The sequence below is a fragment of the Euprymna scolopes genome, chromosome 21, assembly GCF_053919585.1.
Source record: "Euprymna scolopes isolate OS-2025 chromosome 21, ASM5391958v1, whole genome shotgun sequence".
Lineage (NCBI taxonomy): Eukaryota > Metazoa > Mollusca > Cephalopoda > Sepiida > Sepiolidae > Euprymna > Euprymna scolopes.
The window spans coordinates 114,406,792-114,426,504 of NC_136502.1; the positions used below are offsets into that span (position 1 = coordinate 114,406,792).

Here is a 19,713-nt window from a genome sequence, read left to right on the forward strand (position 1 = left end):
AATACGCATGCGTGTTACAAAACACCCATTGTCCTCATCCAAACGCCGCTAACATTTATTAATACATTGGAAAAAATGTCTTTATATTCAGAAAACTATTTTTTGACCCACATTTGAATGTGATATTCATTTTCAGCAGACCCGAAACCTAAAAGTTCTGTATTTAAATATGTCAAAAAAATAAATGAATAAATAAATAAAAACAAAAGGTTGAAGGGCGATGTTCAAAGGCGAACAGGCAACAATCAGGGTTGCAAAAAAGAAATGCTCTTTAAGCAACCCATCCAACAGTTTGGTAACAACTAGTAACAAAATACTTTTGTAGGAGCAAAGATCAAAAAGTCTGGTCGTACAGATAACAAATCTTGACTGCTCAAAAGAATGATAGAACATGTTTTTATAGGTTTGAAACGACCTCCTCACATACTTTTGGACTATGCATACCATTTGTCAAGCTTCACTCATGTTGGTCCATTCATTCCCCGACGGTTGAGCTCACACAACGTAAGTATCACTCCTCTTTATTTTTATTTATTTTATTTTATTTTATTCTTTTTTATTTCTATTTATGTTTTTATTTTTTATTTCTATTTATTTTTTTATTTTATTTTTTATTTCTATTTTTTTATTTCTATTTATTTTTTTATTTTATTTTTTATTTCTATTTTTTTTATTTCTATTTATTTTTTTTTTTATTTCTATTTTTTATTATTTTATTTTTTATTTCTATTTTTTATTTTTTTTTTATTTCTATTTATTTTTTTATTTTATTTTTTATTTTTATTTTTTTATTTCTATTTATTTTTTTATTTTATTTTTTATTTCTATTTTTTATTTCTATTTATTTTTTATTTTATTTTTTATTTCTATTTTTTATTTCTATTTATTTTTTATTTTATTTTTTATTTCTATTTATTTTTTAATTTTATTTTCTATTTATTTATTTCTATTTATTTTTTATTTTATTTTTTATTTCTATTTATTTTTATTTTTATTCTTTATCTTTTTTTAAAATTTTTATTTATTTTATATTTATTTATTTATTTTTATTTATTGAATTTTTATTTATTTTTCATTTATTTTTTATTTTTTTTTATTTATTGAATTTTTATTTATTTTTTATTTATTTATATTTTTTATTTTTATTTATTTTTTATTTTATTTATTTATTTTTGATTATTTTTATTTTTTATTATTTTTATTTAATAATTTTTATTTCTTTTCATTTATTTATTTTTTATTTATTTTATTTTTATTTATTTTATTTTTAATTTATTTATATTTTAATTTATTTATTTATATTTGAATTTATTCATTTATTTATTACAAAGATGGCTGTTAAGTTGCAGTTTATGTAAAAATTTACCAACAAATAGTGGTCAATTTGGTCTAAAGATGATCAGTAATGTGCTGGCTAAAATATAGTATATAAAAAAAGAAAAACGCCTGATTACTCTACCATTAAACGAACGTCTGGGTGATACCAACATGACAGTAAAAAGTAATTTTTAAAACTTGTTGGTAATTATGAACTTTTTATACTGGGCTGAAATAACTTATTTAGAAAGCCATTCTTAACATGGGAGGGGTATTTTCTAATTATTCTTTACTTTCACTGCACAATTTAATAAAAAAGGGTATCATAAAACTTGAATTTAACTTGAAAATACTATTTAAAAAAAATAGCGCGGTAACAAAACTGCATAGTCACCACTTTTTTATGCTTCTGCGGTATAATGGGATTTAAAACAAATAGTTCAATTATATACACTCACCTACTTACGTTTCATATCGAAATTAGTATAAATTCCAAAAATTACGAAAAATTATCCCGTAGAATAATAGGTGTACTATTTATCAACCCGCGATTGCCACAAAGTTACTCAGATGTGCTCGGCAGATGACGGAAAGGACTGGAAACGGTCGACAAGTAGTTTTCTGGATATTAAGACATTTTTTTCCAATGTATTACTTAATGGATTTCATTTGTCTTCGCCATTCTTAACATGGGGAGATGTGTTGTAAAAATGTTTGCCTCTTGTAACAAGGATTGCCTGACCGTTTCCGGTTCTTCCCGTCATCTGCTCGGGTCGATAAATGCAGAAGAAGCGCCAAATTGGTATTTATTCAAAACTGCACTTATGGCGGGAATTACAAGTAAAGAAAATACAGAAAAGTATATATGATTTATCTACCAGTCACGGTATGAAGATCAAATATTTAAAAAAAAAAAAAAAAAAAATCACGTAATTTCATCACGTTTTTTTTTTTTATTCAAGAAAATCAAACGTTAATCGGACTGGATGAGAGCGAAAAATTAGCGGCCATGGTAGAATAAAAACGAGGCCGGATAAGGACAGACATCTGACAAGGGTGGACAACTCTGCTCTTTCATTTTTTTTTTTTTTTTTAATAATGTCGGAAAGACAACATGAACATACGTGGAAAGGTCAAATCAACCACTTCCCTCCCCTTATTAACCTCTCTAGAAACAAATAGCTAATACAATAAGTTATCGCTAAAAACGTAACATTTGAAAAAAATCCAAGCCATGATTATTGAGAAAAGTGCGAACACATGAACGATTTGGGGGCAATTTTACCCAAGAGGGGCACCCAAATTTTTCCCAGAAAATCCGTTCACGCAAAAATTTCCTTTCACCATGCCTAATGTTTGTGCAAAATTTAAAAATTAAAAAAAAAAAAAAAAAAAAAAAAAAATTTTCAAAAAATAAAATAAAATTCAAGGAGTGGTTATTGAGAAAATTGCGAACAAACGAATGAGAGGGAATTACTAGGTCCAAACTGTTCTTTGTAAAAGGGGGGGGGGGCAAAAAATACATGATCAATTTTCGTGATTTTTTAAAAATATACCATCTTCATTCAGTGACAAGTAGGTGCACGAGAAAAGGTTATCATTATTTTTGTTTATCGCCATAAGTGCAATTATATTTACAAATATTTACAAGTAAAAATTTATCAGATTATAAAGTTTTATATGGAACAGTTTTTCGCGTCCAATTCTGTATGACAAACTGATTTATCTCCCTTGCTTTCATTGTTTTCAATGAAAATCTCCCAGTTCAAAAGAGAAAATGTCGGACCAATAATATCTGATTTTTTTTTGTAAAAATTCCTCTCACATATCTGCTGGATCATTTTTCGCAACTTTGTTAATTCATACTAATTTCGGCATGACACGTAAGTACGTGATATTGTTTTGTGCAAGTCCAGAATTGTACTTATGGCGATAAATCAAAATAAAAAAAAAACGCAGTAACAAAAATGCACAAACTATTCTGTACTTTTACCTTACAATTTAATATGTCGGATTCCCAGTTAAGCTCTTGAAGCAAACAGAGAGTGACGTTGCAACAGGTTGCCTTGTTGCGGCATCGAAGGTCTGATAGGAGACTATTATGCGTTCAACCCCTCGACACAAGCCACTTTAAACAGAGAAACGGAGGGGGAATGACGTGAAGCACGTTAATACGTGGAGATGTTTAGTTCTTTCTCACTGCAAGAACTTAGACACCAAGGTTGGAGGAAAGTGGGATTGATAAGGGGCACACTGACCTGTAAAAAGTGCCTGAGTAGCCCTGTCAGCAATCCCCAGTGAGAGCGCCTCAGGCGATTAGTCTGAAACTAACCTCTTCTCAAAGAGAGAAGGCAATGCCTGGAGAGTGGATATCCTAGAACTGCACAGAACTGAGCTCTCACCGCAAAATCAACGGGGACCTGATTACTGCAAGAATAGTCTAATCTCAATTGATTTTGGGGGTCGAGGATAAAAATCACTAGCCGAGTTAACACATGAATCACGCATGCCCCAAAATCTTCTATATTGCGTATTAAACAAGGTTATTGTTTCTGATTCTAATCCGGGTGGCATAAAAGATACGGAAATTATTTATTACAATAAACAAAAAAAAACGTAAAAATTTAATTTACCTTAAAAATCCCATTTAAAAATAGCATGGTCAGTAAACTGTACAGGAATGAACGCTAAAATTGTCGCACTAGAAAAAGCGACATGATTCCATTTCCGTTTGATAAAAGTTTTTCCCATGCCATCTACTAGTTCGCCAGTTGTGTACAAATACCAAGAGCAATAGGAACCTTCTATTATGTCTGAAAGTGACAATGTTCAGTGAGCGAGATCGGAGATGTGCCGCTGTACAACTCATGCTCTCTATCGATCCAATTTATCACAACAAGACCATCGTCAGCAGCCTTGAAATGCATCATTGGATTGCCACAGATAACAGGGACGTGTCCAGTGTAATGAAAACAGTTTCCGGCCATGGTTATGGTTTTTGGTGTGGTTTCAAGTGAGGGCCACATCATGCGACCTCACATCTTCGAAATCGGCTTGGAAGTCAACACCAAATTGTACCTGGATGTGCTGAAAAGTGTGATGATCGCCTGGAGCAATCAGGTGGTCGCTGGCAGACCCTGGGTGCGGCAGTAGAACTCAGCGTCGGTCCACAAGTCCAAAAAGATCCAGGCTTGGACTCAGAAGAAGTGCTACAACTTTGTACCCTTCTCTGACTGACCCCCCCTCCCCTGACCTGAACCTGCTGGACTACTTCGTTTGGTCATACATTGATAACATCACCAACATGACCTCCCACAACACCTAAACCAGGCATGCTCCCAGTTCCGGACACGTATCAAGGGGGTGATTGAGACTAAAGGCCGCTACATTGAATAGATGTCAGCTCTACTACATAATCAAGTTACCTGAATTGATTTTTTAAATAAAAGTTTTAAAATAAAACTGTAGTGTTGTTTTCTTTAGGGCGATACTTTTATTGTTCCACCCTGTACAAATGTTCAGTACTTTAATCTTAGTACTCATGCAGAAAGTGATCCATGCTGAAATAACGTTATTATTTTAAAAGCCATTCTTAACATGGGGAGGGGGTTATGTACGTATTCTGTATTCCTTACAATTCAATTAAAAAAAACAAAAAAACTTTAATTAAACTTGGAAATACGATTTAAAACATAGCACGGATCACTCTCTGCATTAGCACCTTAATCTTACTTAAAAAAAGGTAAGGTCCGTAAACTGCATAAGTGCCCAATTTTTTTTTTACACTACTTGACCTCAATGTTATTTAAAACTTTCTTTCAAGGCAAAAATTGTAAATATGACTATATTTTAAATTATTTCTAGCCAACAGCATATACCCACACAAGCAACGCAGGGTAAATATCGCTAGTCACTAGTCCAATCTTTTTTTTTTCAATTGTTTGAAAACAAATTTAAGATTAACATATTGCAGTTGGTCTATTTAAAATACCTCTTTTGTTTTTCTTTTAAACAACTTATACTAAAGTGGCCTTGATAAGCAATGACTTGCTTTAAAACAAACAAAAAATGTTATTGCCCGTTAAACAATGAGAGTATAATAAATAAATAAAAAAAAAAACTTACGCAATAGACTTAGGAGTCTTGGTACAGATCCAAACAAAATGGCGACGTGAAAATTAATTCATTTCGTAGATAATTCCTAAGAGAGGTGGAAAGGGGTTTTGGGGAAGGGGGAGGATTAAACCCCGGATTCTCATTGGTTGAAACCCATAACCTCGAATTCAAATGAAGTGCGCGAATGATAGTTACGAGTAACGTAGTACACGTCCGTATGATTGAATAAAAAATGTTCAATTCCCAAAATGTTTTAGCATAAATTTGATTGGTTAAAATTTATATAGGAAACTACATTCACTAGACCAAAAATAGCGAACTGAAGAAAAAAATAAAAAATAAATAAAAAAAATAATGTGTTTAACTTCACTATGTATACATTCTGTTTTTTAACCCCCATTTTTGCTGTTTTGCCAGAGATGTGAGCCCACTTTCGAATTTTCGAAAGAACTTTGAATAAAATTATTTTTTTAAACTAAGGTAAATATTTAATATTATTCGCCATAGATGACCAACAACACCCATTTTTGATTGGCCTTGTGCCTAATTTATTTTTACTATATATATATATATATATATATATATATATATATATATATATATATATATATAATCTGCCAATATTTTAAAGTTCAAAATAGGCTTCGTAGCCTAATGGAGGGGATGCCCTTTTCTCTCCCTTGCAACCTCTTTCCCACGGAAGAGACGTTGCGAGCCTGTCTCTGCTTTGTCATTATTTTCATGGCAAGTGCTCGTCTGAGCTTCAATCTACAGTCCCCTCTTGCCTGACTTTCACAAAAAACACTCATTTAGTTGAAACCACTATCAACAATTGCGACCAATCTTTATCTGTGCTCAAACCTAAACGTCGATTCCATGAACAAAGCTTCTTTCTTAGAACTGCGCGCATGTGAAACTGTTTCGTTTTTCCACTTTCCAACTGACTACAATATGGTTGTCTTCAAGTCCAACGTAAACAAGTTCTTGATGAGTCTTAAGTAATCCAATTTACCAAATTTCCACTATTAACGATTACTACAATATTTCCCATTCGCCATCGTACACTCATTAATCCTTGTCCTCGAGTGGCCTCCTGCCTTGACAAGTGGTGACTCTTTTGTAAAAATAAAAACCCAGACAATATTGCATTTTTTATCCTCGACATCAGCGCCATCTGACACCGGAAATATTTATGTAATTATCTCCCTTGAAAAAGTTACAATTATCGATAACCATACAAAGAAACAGAAAGTGCTGCTTAAATAAGTCGATAACTAAGTCATTTTTCTCTATCTCTCCTAAACAATTAGCCATTTAAAAAAATTTAAAAATACTAAACCAACATATAAAAATAGGATATAAAATATACATTTAGACGATTGACACTATATGATTGGCCCATAAAGTATTGTTGGGACGATTAACCGGAATTGACATTGAGAATCGGAAAACATCGTAAATTTTTGGTATATCAGAATCTGTATCGGAATCGGAAGAATTAATGTCAATTTTCAAATGCTAAAAACGATTCTTTTTTTATTTTTATTTGGTTTGTTTGAAACTCAATTATTAATAGTAATTAATTATTAATAGTACTAATGATAAAATAAATATTTATTGATTTTAAATCACCAGTAAAACTAAAATCTCACATGTGTAATTCTATGTTTGCGAAAATATATGCTCATACTACATGGAATTTTGCGAAAATACATGCTCATATTACATGGAATTTTGTGAAAATCTATGCTAATATTACATGGAATTTTGAAAATATATGCTTATATTACATGGAATTTTGCAAAAATATATGCTTATATTAAATGGAATTTTGCGAAAATATATGCTTATATTACATGAAATTTTTTCGAAAATACATGCTCATATTACATGGAATTTTGTGAAAATCTATGCTAATATTACATGGAATTTTGAAAATATATGCTTATATTACATGGGATTTTGAAAATATATGCTTATATTACATGGAATTTTGTGAAAATATATGCTTATATAACATAGAATTTTGTGAAAATATATGCTTATATTACATGGAATTTTGAAAATATATGCTTATATTACATGGGATTTTGCGAAAATATATGCTCATATTACATGGGAATTTGCGAAAATATATGCTTATATAACATAGAATTTTGTGAAAATATATGCTTATATTACATGGAATTTTTCGAAAATATATGTTCATATTACATGGAATTTTGTGAAAATATATGCCTATATTACATGGAATTTTGTGAAAATCAGAAAATTAAAAAGAAAAAAAAAACAGAAACACTATAACTAAATACTTAGATGTTAAAAAAGAATCAGAATCCGGAAATTTAGAACAGACTCGATAATTGTATCGGAATCGGTAAAAATATTGGAATCGTTCCATACATAATATAAATATCACCTGTCTGTTTAAATGTATGTATGTATGTATGTATGTATATATGTATGCCTAAAACGTTTAACAGAGGCGACGGATTTTCACGAGATCGGTATCGTTTTGAAAGTCGACTCTTCGGACGACAAATATCGAAAAATTGACTAAAGACGTTTATTCCTTCATCCTCAACTGGGCACTTTTCTACGGGGAGGGAGTCGCTTTTTTTCGCCGATATTTTCGAAATTCATCACCTCTTTTTGATTGACTAGCTTTAATTTAAAGCTTCAGCACTTCCGGTTTGGCGATGGACACAACACCAAAAAACGTCACTTTTTTCACATTCTTTCCTTTTTCGCAGTACGGGTTCGAGCCTGTCTGCCTACTACCACTTTTTTTTTTTTTTTGCCCAACACACCTCCAAACACCCGGGCAACGCCGGCCACCCAGGCTAGTCACTACATAAAGGGATTAGATAAAAAGAAAAAGTGAAAGAATTTCCGGCAGAAGAATGAACGAAAAAAAAAAAGTATGAAAACGGGCTCGTGAAAATGACTGATACGGCACTTAGCGAATGTATTCGAATATTTTAGTTTAATATTATGAAGCAGGGCCAGTGTTTAGGAGAGCGGGAGAAACGTGCGAGATTATAATTTCAGGATATCAGCTCATTGTGTCGGTATTAACAAAAATGTAACTTCGTAAATGTAGACCACTGAATGGTGGGCGGGTCTTTGTGGCACATGTTGCCGTGCAGGTGAAAAACTTTTGCAAAACATGAACTCACCTTCTGCCACCGAGAAGAAAAATAAATGGCAGTGGCGAATGCATTTTGGTTCTACAGATTACATCGTTGCATACTCTGTTTAGTTCGGCCTTAATATAACAACCTACCTTGACCTTTGTAAAAAAAATAAACAAACAAAAAACAAACAAACAAAAAACACGCAAATACTCTGGCAAGGGTAAAACAGGATTTATTAAAATAATAACAAAAAGCATAAAATGTATGTAAACTAATTTATTTCTCATGATGTGTGTGTGTGTGTGATGTCTCTTTCACTCGGTGTACATTTATATAATGGAAATAATTGTTCATGTAGTGTCTTTCAATTCAAATGGGCTTTGTGATATACAATTGGATGTTTTGTGAGAATCATATTTGACACAATTGATACTTTATGACAACTTTGTTTTACAGTATTTGTCATTTTATGAGAAACGTGTTTTCCCAATTTATTTTGTAAGAATCTCTTTTTTGCAGAAATTTAATATTATGTAAAAAAATCTTGGTTTAACCATTTAAATACTTTGTAAAAATCGTTTTGTACACAAGTTGATATTATGTAAAAATCTTGGTCTAACCATTTTAATACTTTGTAAAAATCGTTTTTTACACAAGTTGATATTATGTAAAAATCTTGGTTTAACCATTTTAATACTTTGTAAAAATCATTTTTTACACAATTTGATATGTAAAAATCTCCCTTTCACAGTTATATTTTTAAAGAACCCTGTTTCACAAACATATTCCTTAGTCTCATACTATTATATATTATTTCATATAATTGGATAATTTGAAAGGATTTTGTTTCATACCCTTTGATGTATCTGGTACAAACACAATTTTACAAGAATTTTGTTTTATAGTTTAATATCTTGTAAGAGATTTTACACAACTTGACAGGAATTTTGTTTTATATAATTCGATAATCTGTAAGAATCATTCGATAATCTGTAAGAATTTGGTTCTAAACCATTTGATATTCTGTAAGAATTTCGCTCTAAAATGTTTGATATCTTGTAAGGGTATTCTTTTGCATAATTTTGTAAGAATTTTGCTCCATAAAATTAAAAATGGTAAAAGAATTGTTTTATACGATTTAATATTCCATACCTCTACACATTTCTTGTGCAAAAATGGAATTTTAAACAATTCTGTAGAATTTTTTGTGCTAAAACTTTCAATATTTTGTAAGAACTTTGTGTCACACAAGAGACCAGTTAATATCCTTTAAGAAGTTTGGCATTTTCTAAGAATATGATTTTACACAGTCTTGTTTCTGACAAAGAGAGAAGAATTGCTGTTTTCTAGGTTAGAATCTATTCAATTATCGTTGACAAGTTTTTAACTTTGAAGTAGTATTTTTCCTTACATCAATTGGCTTCATGTATTGCCTTAAGCGATTTCCATAAAAATGTATATTGGTTTATTTAGTTTGACATTTTGTAAGAATTTTGTTTTGAAGTATTTCATGATGTGTGCGAATGCAGTTTTACACAATTTCTTATTCTGTGCTGTTCTTATATACTTTTCGATATTCTTCATTTTGTTTGGCAAGGTTTGATGTTTTGATGGACTTTTGTTTAAAGGGTTTGATATTTTCTAACACATTTGTTTTGTACAGTTTTATATTTCGTAACAATATTGCTGTATGAAATTTGAGATTTGTAAGGATTTTGTTTTTCATAATTTGATATTCTGTAAAAATAAAACGTTATTAGTTTGCAAGAATTTGATCTTTCACAGTTTGATATGTTGTAAGAATATTTCTTACACTGTTGAGATTTTGTGAGAATCAGGTTTTACAAAATTTGATATTCCGTACAATCTTATTTTTGAACAATTTGATATTTTGTAAGAATTTGTTGAAACCATTTCGATAAATTGTACGAATGATTTTTAAAACAATATGTTGCAAGACTTCATTTTAAACAATTTGATATGTTGAGAAAATTTTGTTTGACTCAATTTGATATGTTTTAAGAATTGTTTAAACTTTTCTTATCCTAAAAAGAAGTTGAAGTGTAAAATGTTTTGTTGGTATATTATGGCAAAAGGTTTTGTTGGTATATTATGGTAAAATGTTTTGTTGGTATATTATGGTAAAATGTTTTGTTGGTATATTATGGTAAAATGTTTTGTTGGTATATTATGGTAAAATGTTTTGTTGGTATATTGTTCGAGTTTTTTTTTTAATGGTAAAATGTTTTGTTGGTATATTATGGCAAAAGGTTTTGTTGGTATATTATGGTAAAATGTTTTGTTGGTATATTATGGTAAAATGTTTTGTTGGTATATTGTTCGAGTTTTTTATGGTAAAATGTTTTGTATGTATTGTTCGAGTTTTTTATGGTAAAATGTTTTGTTAGTATATTGTTCGAGATTTTTTTTATGGTAAAATGTTTTGTTAGTATATTGTTCGAGATTTTTTTTATGGTAAAATGTTTTGTTAGTATATTGTTCGAGATTTTTTTATGGAAAAATGTTTTGTTGATATATTGTTCGAGTTTTTTATAGTAAAATGTTTTGTTGGTATATTGTTCGAGTTTTTTTATGGTAAAATGTTCTGCACACATTAATTTGTGAAATTCAGACTTTTATAGTTAAATGACCCAAATAAAATATGTCGTCTTCCATCTCTCTTGAATTCGAGCCCAGTTTAATAATATTCAGTTAAGATTTTTATAGTTAAAGATGACCCAAATAAACTACAATGTTTTCCATCTATCTTGAATTTGAGCCTAGTTTAATAATATTCCTGAGGGGCATTCATTTATGAAATTCAGACTTATAGTTAAAGATGATCCAAATAAAATATTTTTTATCTTTCTTGAATTCGAGTCCAGTTTAATAATATTCAATTCAGATTTTTGTAGTTAAAGATCACCCAAATAAACAACAATGTTCTCCATGTCTCTTGAATTCAGCCCAGTTTAATAATATTCCTTAGGAGCATTCATTTATGAAATTCAGACTTTCCTAAAGATGATTCAAATAAAACCTAATGTTCTCCGTATCTTCTGAAAAAGAATAAGCCCGAAAATATCTATGATATGACGTTGCGATAATATGTATATATCATTGTTATGGTTTATGTTACATTATTAGACTGGGCTAATATCCAGGAGAGCTGGATAAACATGCAACGTTATAAGGGTTATTTGTAACTTAAAAGTCTGATTCACAGAAATAAATTATTCTAAAAATCTTTTTGTATTTCTGTCACGTTGTTGTTCTCTCTAACGGACCCACCACGTTGTATGCAGAGACAATCGCAAAGGAAATGAGAACTTCAACACAAACTTTTTAGATGAAAGAAAAATGTTATTTTCTTTCGTTTAACACGTTAGTCGCGGGCACGTATTTAACACCAGTATGTTCCTTCTTTCCGACCGCTGGCTGGCTCTCATTACACGGCACCAGACACAGCTGGCTATCATTACACGGCATTAGGCACAGCTGGCTGTCAATAGAGGGCATCAGACATAGTTGGCTTTCAGTTGAAGAGGTAATAGAAAGAGTCGTCGCGTGTTTTCCGAGCGTAACTTCCCATTCGTCTATTTGCTTTTTCTTCTCCTTTTCTGAAATTATCTTTCGTTTGATCTTAATTCCTACATATGCACTTGAATTCGTGACGTCACTCTCATACCACGCCCCAAAATTTTGACGCGATTATGTTACATTTATATTTCAGTTAATTAATGAAATAAAGATAGTTATTCACATTTTTTTTCTTTTGTTATTTAAATGTTAGCATATTTCGATTCAGTTTAATATGTATACACGTTTGTTTTTTATATTGACACAATTTATCGTTATTGTGTTTTTTGTGCTACGTGTTTTAAACCGAAACTTACCTGCATCATAGATTCTTCCACTACTATATTACAATGTGAGATAATACTCTCAAAATGGGCAGTATGGTAATACCGTAGAATCAGCAGGAGTACTAGTAGTAAGCAACGCGCACGACTACCCATAATTGACACCACCGCACAGTAAGCTCCGCTTACCCTTTATCCTATCCGTGTAACCTTTTGATTAATATATCTTTCTTACATCTAATCCGTGTTCTGTGTTTTCCTTCCGTTTTCCCAACCTTGGGTCCACATCACTATTATCGTGTTTTTCACTCTATATTATTAGACATTGGACTTCTTTTACTTTGTTTACCTACTATAAGTTTTAGAATTTTTTATGAAATATGCACATTTTAACCGTGAAAATGCACAGATCTTATTGTTTTAAAATACGACATTTAAAAATATTTGCTAAATATTTTAATAGGCAGTGCGGAAATTTTTTAACCAACCTATAACCAAATATAATTTTTACAATATTTAAAAAAAAAGGGGGTTATGTTATTTTTATGTTAAACACAATTTCCTACGATATCTTGTAAAAATGTTAAATATACATTTAATGTGGAGTATTTTTACGATATTTTTGAAACGGTATGTAAAATTAAATTTTTTTTCGTTAGTTCAAATTTGGAATTCGAATTCAATATGGTTTTCTCCTGAATATATTAAAAATAACGATACTTAAAAATGTAAATATACAGGTATTATTTTTTACGATATCTTTTAAAGTGCAGAAACATCTTATAAGAATTTTTACGATATTTTATAAAACGGTAAAAAAATAGTGACACAGTGTCCGGCGCCATTTTTTTTCAATAAGTATTCATTGCAGTTGTTTAGCCATTTTTTTTTTAAATCATTACATTGTGGATATTTCGTTGTGGGTTTGAAGAGTATAACAACACTCAATGAATAACATGAAGTCTCTGGTGATTCGGTGTTTATTATTTGAAATCAACTGGAAATATGTCTGAAAATGAGCGAGTTACCATCAGAAACGTCATTAATAAACACTTCAACTTTAGGAAATTCCGGTCAAGTATAAAGTTAGCCCTTCATTTCTAGCTGCCTCTCAAAGGAACAGGTTTAGCCTTTACAAGCAAAAAAAAAAAAAAAAAAAAAAAAAAAACATGAACGTATATTCGTAAGATGCCTCTCTCCACCCTGCATGTTTATCGATGAAATTGCTATTTCAAATTTCAGATTGACTAAACTGTTGTTAATGAACGCTATTATCCGTTGTTCAACATGTTTATGTGCAAGTGAGAATGTAACATGCCGCGGATACGCGTATGTAAATGCATAAAAAGTGATGTCACCGGATGTGGGGAAAAAGGACTATAAAGACAAAGATCTCGACAGATACGAAATAACGTTCGAAATCTTGGGAGAGACGTGGAGAACGTTCTAAATCACGTGGGTGATGTCACAGTTGTAATGACGAAGAAATAAATGTTGTTGTACAAATCAAAAAGCAAGTGAGAGTTATTTCCTGTTCTTTTGCCTGCTTTGTGACTGATGGCCACAACCTGTGTACAACGTTACAGGAAGTAACACAAACCGAAACGTTGTGAAAATAACCACCAGGATACGAATAGTAGTCAGAATAATCAAAATAATTCAAATTATAGATCGGCGTCACGAAAAAAAAAAAAAAAAAAAAAATCGAAACATTTTTCATAAGAAGCAAAATTGTTTTTTTTTTGTTTCATTTTTTAATGGAAACAAACCTATATATAAAAGTGACCTCGTCTGTCTGAGGAACGGTCTCTACTAAACTCTTCTTTCAATGTTTGGTCTACAGACTTGAAACTTGATATATAGGGGATTTGGACCTATGGAATAAATTTGATTTGATTTTTAGCCTGCAAAAATAGCTGCTAAATAGGGCAAAATTAAAAAAAAAAAAAATGGAACTCGTCAGGCATAAATCGACTTAAAGTGCTCTTATACGCATCCGCAAATATACATTTATATTTATACAACGTTATTTTTAGTTTTTGTATGCATTAAGACAGTACAAATGATAATAAGTTTGAAGAGATGCGTTTTGATTATGATTTTAACTGATAGTATCCAAGTCTTTTTTTTTACTTTGGAAATCATTACTATATATTGGGTACAATACAAAAATCGATAGAGAATTGACTCTATAATAATAACTACAAAATCTGCATAAATTAAAATACTATATTTAAGCGTATTTTATGACCGGGCAACGCCGGGCGGCCTGCTAGTGCTTTTATGAAACCAAGTCGATTTGAAAATACATATGCGTAATTGTTTTATCCGCAGAATGTAACTGAAGACTATGATTTAATTCTTAGATTTGAGATGGATTAGAGTTAGGGCTGGGGTAAAACTCCCTGAACTATAAGAAATGAGATTTTTCAAAAGGTGGATGAACACTAGTCTAAGGTTAACGGTTTATCTAAAATTTGACTGGAGACCCGAAGAAAGAAAGATAATGTACTTGTCGTATTCTAGCAGTATCTGCAGTTAAACTGGTACTATACGACATGTTCGGGATTCCTCAAGAGTCTGTCAATGAAGTTGAAAGAAAAATCCTAACGATAACACATTTCAACATAGCCATACTTCTGGTGAAGGTCTACACTGTAGAGAGCCAACTCCATTTTGTATTTAGTTGCCCTCGCCCCATGAGGGCAAACTTAAAGACAAGACCAGTTTTTAATTTGGTAATAACCCCCCCCCCCATCGAAGAGGCATTCTGGATTAGGACAAAAATACAAATTATTAAAATCTAAGAGAATATCTCTTCCTCTAACAGAAAACCGAACAGGTATTACACTTTTATCCTAGCCTGAAGGCCGGGCAGATCAGCCCATTCGAGAGTACACCACTCACGGTCTCAAGATTTCAAGATGTCACCAATTATATATATATATATATATATATATATATATATATATATATATATATATATATATATATATATATATACATTTGAAAAAAGTGTGACGATTGAATGAAGTAAGGTGTCAAGTTAAACTCGTTCATTTTAGAGGCAAGCAGAAATAAAGAGTACGGAATTTATATTTGGTCCGAAAATTTTTAACAGCTTAAACAATATTCCAGTAAAATAAACCAAACATTATTTGTTACGTGAAAGTAAAATAAGAATTGGTTTCGTAAATACGTTTTGAAAATTCTGCAAATGGTGTGTGTATTGGCGTACGTAATGGTTTAGATTGGAAAGTCAGTGAATTGTCTTTGTCTGGATTATTTGTTGTTGTTGCTGCTGTTGTTGTCGGTGAGTATCAAAGTCCGATTGGATCATTTCCGGTTTCGTTGTTCGCAAGTCAATCCACTGAGTACAGTCAGGGATATGTCCGATATTTGGTGCTTTTACGCATCTGTTTTCCGTGTTCGTAGAGCGAGGGCAGAAGAGTCTTTTGTGGATCGGTCTTTTATGTTTGCCTGTACGAGAAGACGAATTATTGCACAGGGCTGCAAGACCTTTGGCTGAAAAAGAAAACAGATGCATTTATAAAACATGCTTGATAAATATATATTTTTGTTTGTACAAATACAGGGAGGTTATTCAAACATAAGAACATAAAACAACTTTTTTTTCAATTACTCGAATTATAGGCCCTACGAGACCAAATTTTAGATCTCGCAGAAACCCGCCTATCCTGTGCAAACAACGGACCACTTTAAATATTAAATTATTTTGGTGCCAATATGTGGTTCCTATTTACAATGCCTCCCTACGGGACAGAGTTAGACACCAGGGTCGTTTTTTTAACGTGGAGAAAAGGAACAAAAATAAAAATTGTCTCAGTCGTGAAGGATTTCTCCTCCACTGTTAGAGAACAAGAAATTGAAGTGCAGCATCTGAAGAACAGATACTACACTTTGATATGTAGTTAATACAATGAAACCTGGATATAAACGACTTCTTCTCCGGTTCCTATAACGCTCTTATATCAGGGTTAGATTTGAATCCGGGGTTCTTATGTCCGGGTTACATTGTAAAACTAACACAGGCTCTAATTTGGAACCAGAAAAAAATCCCTCTTATATCCGTTTTTTTCTTATATTCGGGTTTCTTATATCCGAGTTACACTTTACATAGATTGTTTTGGATTATGAAAATAATTTCAAACGCTACTGAAAATATCTAAACGTTTCTTTTTCATTATTACTTATATGTGAATTCATGTTTTCAAATATGACGTAAATCAGAAATCTATGACGTCACGTCAACGCTATACTTATGGTAATGTTTTAAGCTATATTTATAAGAAAATACAAATAGAACTTCGGACTGAAGCTCTCAAGGTTTTGGTTTGATGTTTCTGTCATGGCGTCCGTTATATTTGTTGAGAAGGTAGTAGTTACAATAAGATTTTACTAGTTTAATGACTTAAATTATTTACAGTGAAATGTGTTTCAGCATTTTAGAAAAATACAACACGGCCAACAATATTATTCAACGAGACTCTAAGGGAGATAATTCTTCATTCATATGTCAACAAGGGACATAATACCCCGCCTACACATCGATTTATTTCTATAATATTCTGATTGTTCCTTCATTAGTTAGTCTGTACGTTATGCTTTGAAAAAGGCTAAATCCAATTTTTGAAGCCGAAACTGCTCCGAAAATGGCCATTTTCTTTAAATTTGGTCTTAAACCTGGTCAAGAATATGAGAGTGGCTTTTCTTTCATCTAGCCGCGTTTTCGAATATCAGAATAATAATAATAATAATAATAATAATAATAATATATGATGATTTTGTAATGGTGTGAGAAAAAACTCTTAGTAATTTCGACGTGAAGTGGTTCTTCATTGAAGAAAGAAGTCAGCGAGACGTTACATAAAAAGGGAACATTCAAAAGAAACAGAGCAAAGAAAAGCACATTGTCTACCAAGAGGTATTGGACTGAAGGAGTAAATTAAAGTTTGTATCTTACAATGTGATTTTATTATTTGTATTGAACTATGTAGCACAATATTACTTTCTGATTATTTATTAGTATTTATTAATTTATCTCATTTGGGTCAGTTCTATATTTAAAATACAATGGACACTATTCTCATAGAAGTGTTAATAAACTCATATTTGTTGCATGTTATTAGGTTTTCTATCCAAAAAACCTTATTTCTTTGTATTATCCAGAAAATTGCCAGCTTTGCCAAAACATTTGTTGATTAAATATATTTCTTATACCGTGGAATTTCCACAAGTCGTGCTAGTACATAAAAATATGGGGAAGATGAACACATATATACATGAATTTGAATATAAGAGATATACGTAGATGATATTAGATTCAACTATATATATATATAAAAGGGAACATTCAAAAGAAACAGAGCAAAGAAAAGCACATTGTCAACCAGGAGGTACTGGACTGAAGGAGTAAATTAAAAATTGTTTCTTACAATGTGATTTTTTTTATTTGTATTAAACTATGTAGCACAATATTACTTTCTGAGTATATATTAACGGACCTTATTTAAATCCGTTCTATATTTAAAATACAAGGCGCCCCTACCTCGGAAAATATTATAAAAATATTCGAAAACGAGGCTACATTTAAAGGGAGGTCACTCTTATATTCTTGTCCAGGGTTACCAGAATGGCCTTTTTGAAACAGTTTTGTCTTCAAAAATTGTATTTTGGCCTTTTTCAAAGCGTAACGTACGGACTAAGGAAGAAGGAGAATATTATATGGATACGAAATTTTCTTCTAATCAGTTCTATATTCGCCTGCCAGTATCCTATACCTCTATAAGGCAACCATTCGCCCATGTATGGAGTACTGTTGTCACATCTGGGCTGGTGCATCTGCTGCTTGTCTCTCGCTCCTGGACAGGGTTCAAAAAAGAGTCACCAACCTGATAGGTCCTGAACTGTCATCTAGGCTTCAACCTCTGTCCCATCGACGAGGTGTTGCATCCCTCTGCCTGTTCTACAAATACTTTAATGGTGAATGCTCTGACGAACCGCAAACACTTGTACCTCCCCGACGTAACTACCCCCGACAAACCCGACAAGCTACTAAGTCTCATCCCTTTACAGTAGAGATCCCTAGGTGCAAGAAAGCCTTTTACTCCAATAGTTTCTTCCCCAGAACTGCGGGTCTTTGGAATTCCCTTCCGGGATTCTGCTTTCCCAACTGCAATGATATGCAGAAGTTCAAGTGTAATGTTAACAAACATCTTTCTACTCTTCTACCTTCATAATGACCCTGCTAATTAATTCCCTAATAGTAGCCCCCTGCTTCAAAGTGGCACTGTGCCTTGTTTGGGGTGAAAATTGAATAAAAAAAAATATTTAAAATACAATTGACACCATTTCCATAGAAATGTTAATAAACGCATATTTATTGCGTGTTATTGGTTTTTCTGTCTAAAAAAAAAAAAAAAAAAAAATTAGCACTATCCAGAAAAATATCAGCTTCATCAAAACATATTTGCTTATTAAATATTTTTCATTCCGGCGAATTTCCATGGGATCCGCTAGTTATGAATAAATTTTAGTAAAGTGAAGCTAAAGACTTCTGATTGACATATTCAAGATCAGAGTTATAGATATTTGGTCTTTTGTTAAATATTATTTAGCCGCATGTTATTGTTTTTTCCGCAAATATTTATGCATATACCATAATCACCTTGACACACTAATCCCGTCAGATAGGAAAAGTTAAGCAATGTTCAGTCTGATCGGTACTAAATGGGTGAATATTTATAAATATTAGGTACTGTAGGTGGAAGGTCTACGTTGTCAAACTGATTGCAGATTGACGACCACAAATAGCAAAATAATGGCGACAATTTTACAATCTGAGAAAAACGGAAGCTATAGTGCACAATAGTCATTTACCTCCTCTGCAAAGAAGGTTGGATAAAAGGTATGATGTGTTTTTTTAAACCAACGTACTAGAATTAGCACACGCTGGTTTACAGAAAAATGTCTGAGCAGCCCCGTCACCATTCCTCAGTACGATGCACCAGGCGATTAGCAATGAACTAACCCTTTTTTAGAGAAAAGGCAAGGTCTCCATTAATAGAACCATTCCTCAGTCCGACAGCCACAAAGCCACATTGGTGTTTTGTCGAACTCATGAATTTTTCTGTTGAACTCTAGAATCTGCACGTAATTCCAAACGGAACCATTTATTTAACCCACGGGGTAGCATGCTCTTGTTCTATCAGCCATGACTGGGTAGAAATTCTAAGTAATTTGCAATTGTATTTCAGACA

At 31.7% G+C, this 19,713-nt stretch overlaps 1 protein-coding gene across 3 annotated transcripts in view; it reads right to left on the reverse strand.

The window, feature by feature from the left end:
* LOC145242662 (protocadherin-17-like) overlaps positions 1–19,713 on the reverse strand; it is a 397,110-nt gene that overhangs the window by 222,192 nt on the left and 155,205 nt on the right. Inside the window, exon 4 of one of the 3 annotated variants that reach the window (XM_080105792.1) lies at positions 15,458–15,958. The exons of the other annotated variants lie outside the window; for them this stretch is intronic. Within the exon in view, the coding sequence (XP_079961918.1) occupies positions 15,693–15,958 (266 nt within the window). The 3' untranslated portion in view covers positions 15,458–15,692. Of the gene's footprint in view, positions 1–15,457; positions 15,959–19,713 lie in introns of those variants that run through there. 3 annotated transcript variants of the gene reach the window in all.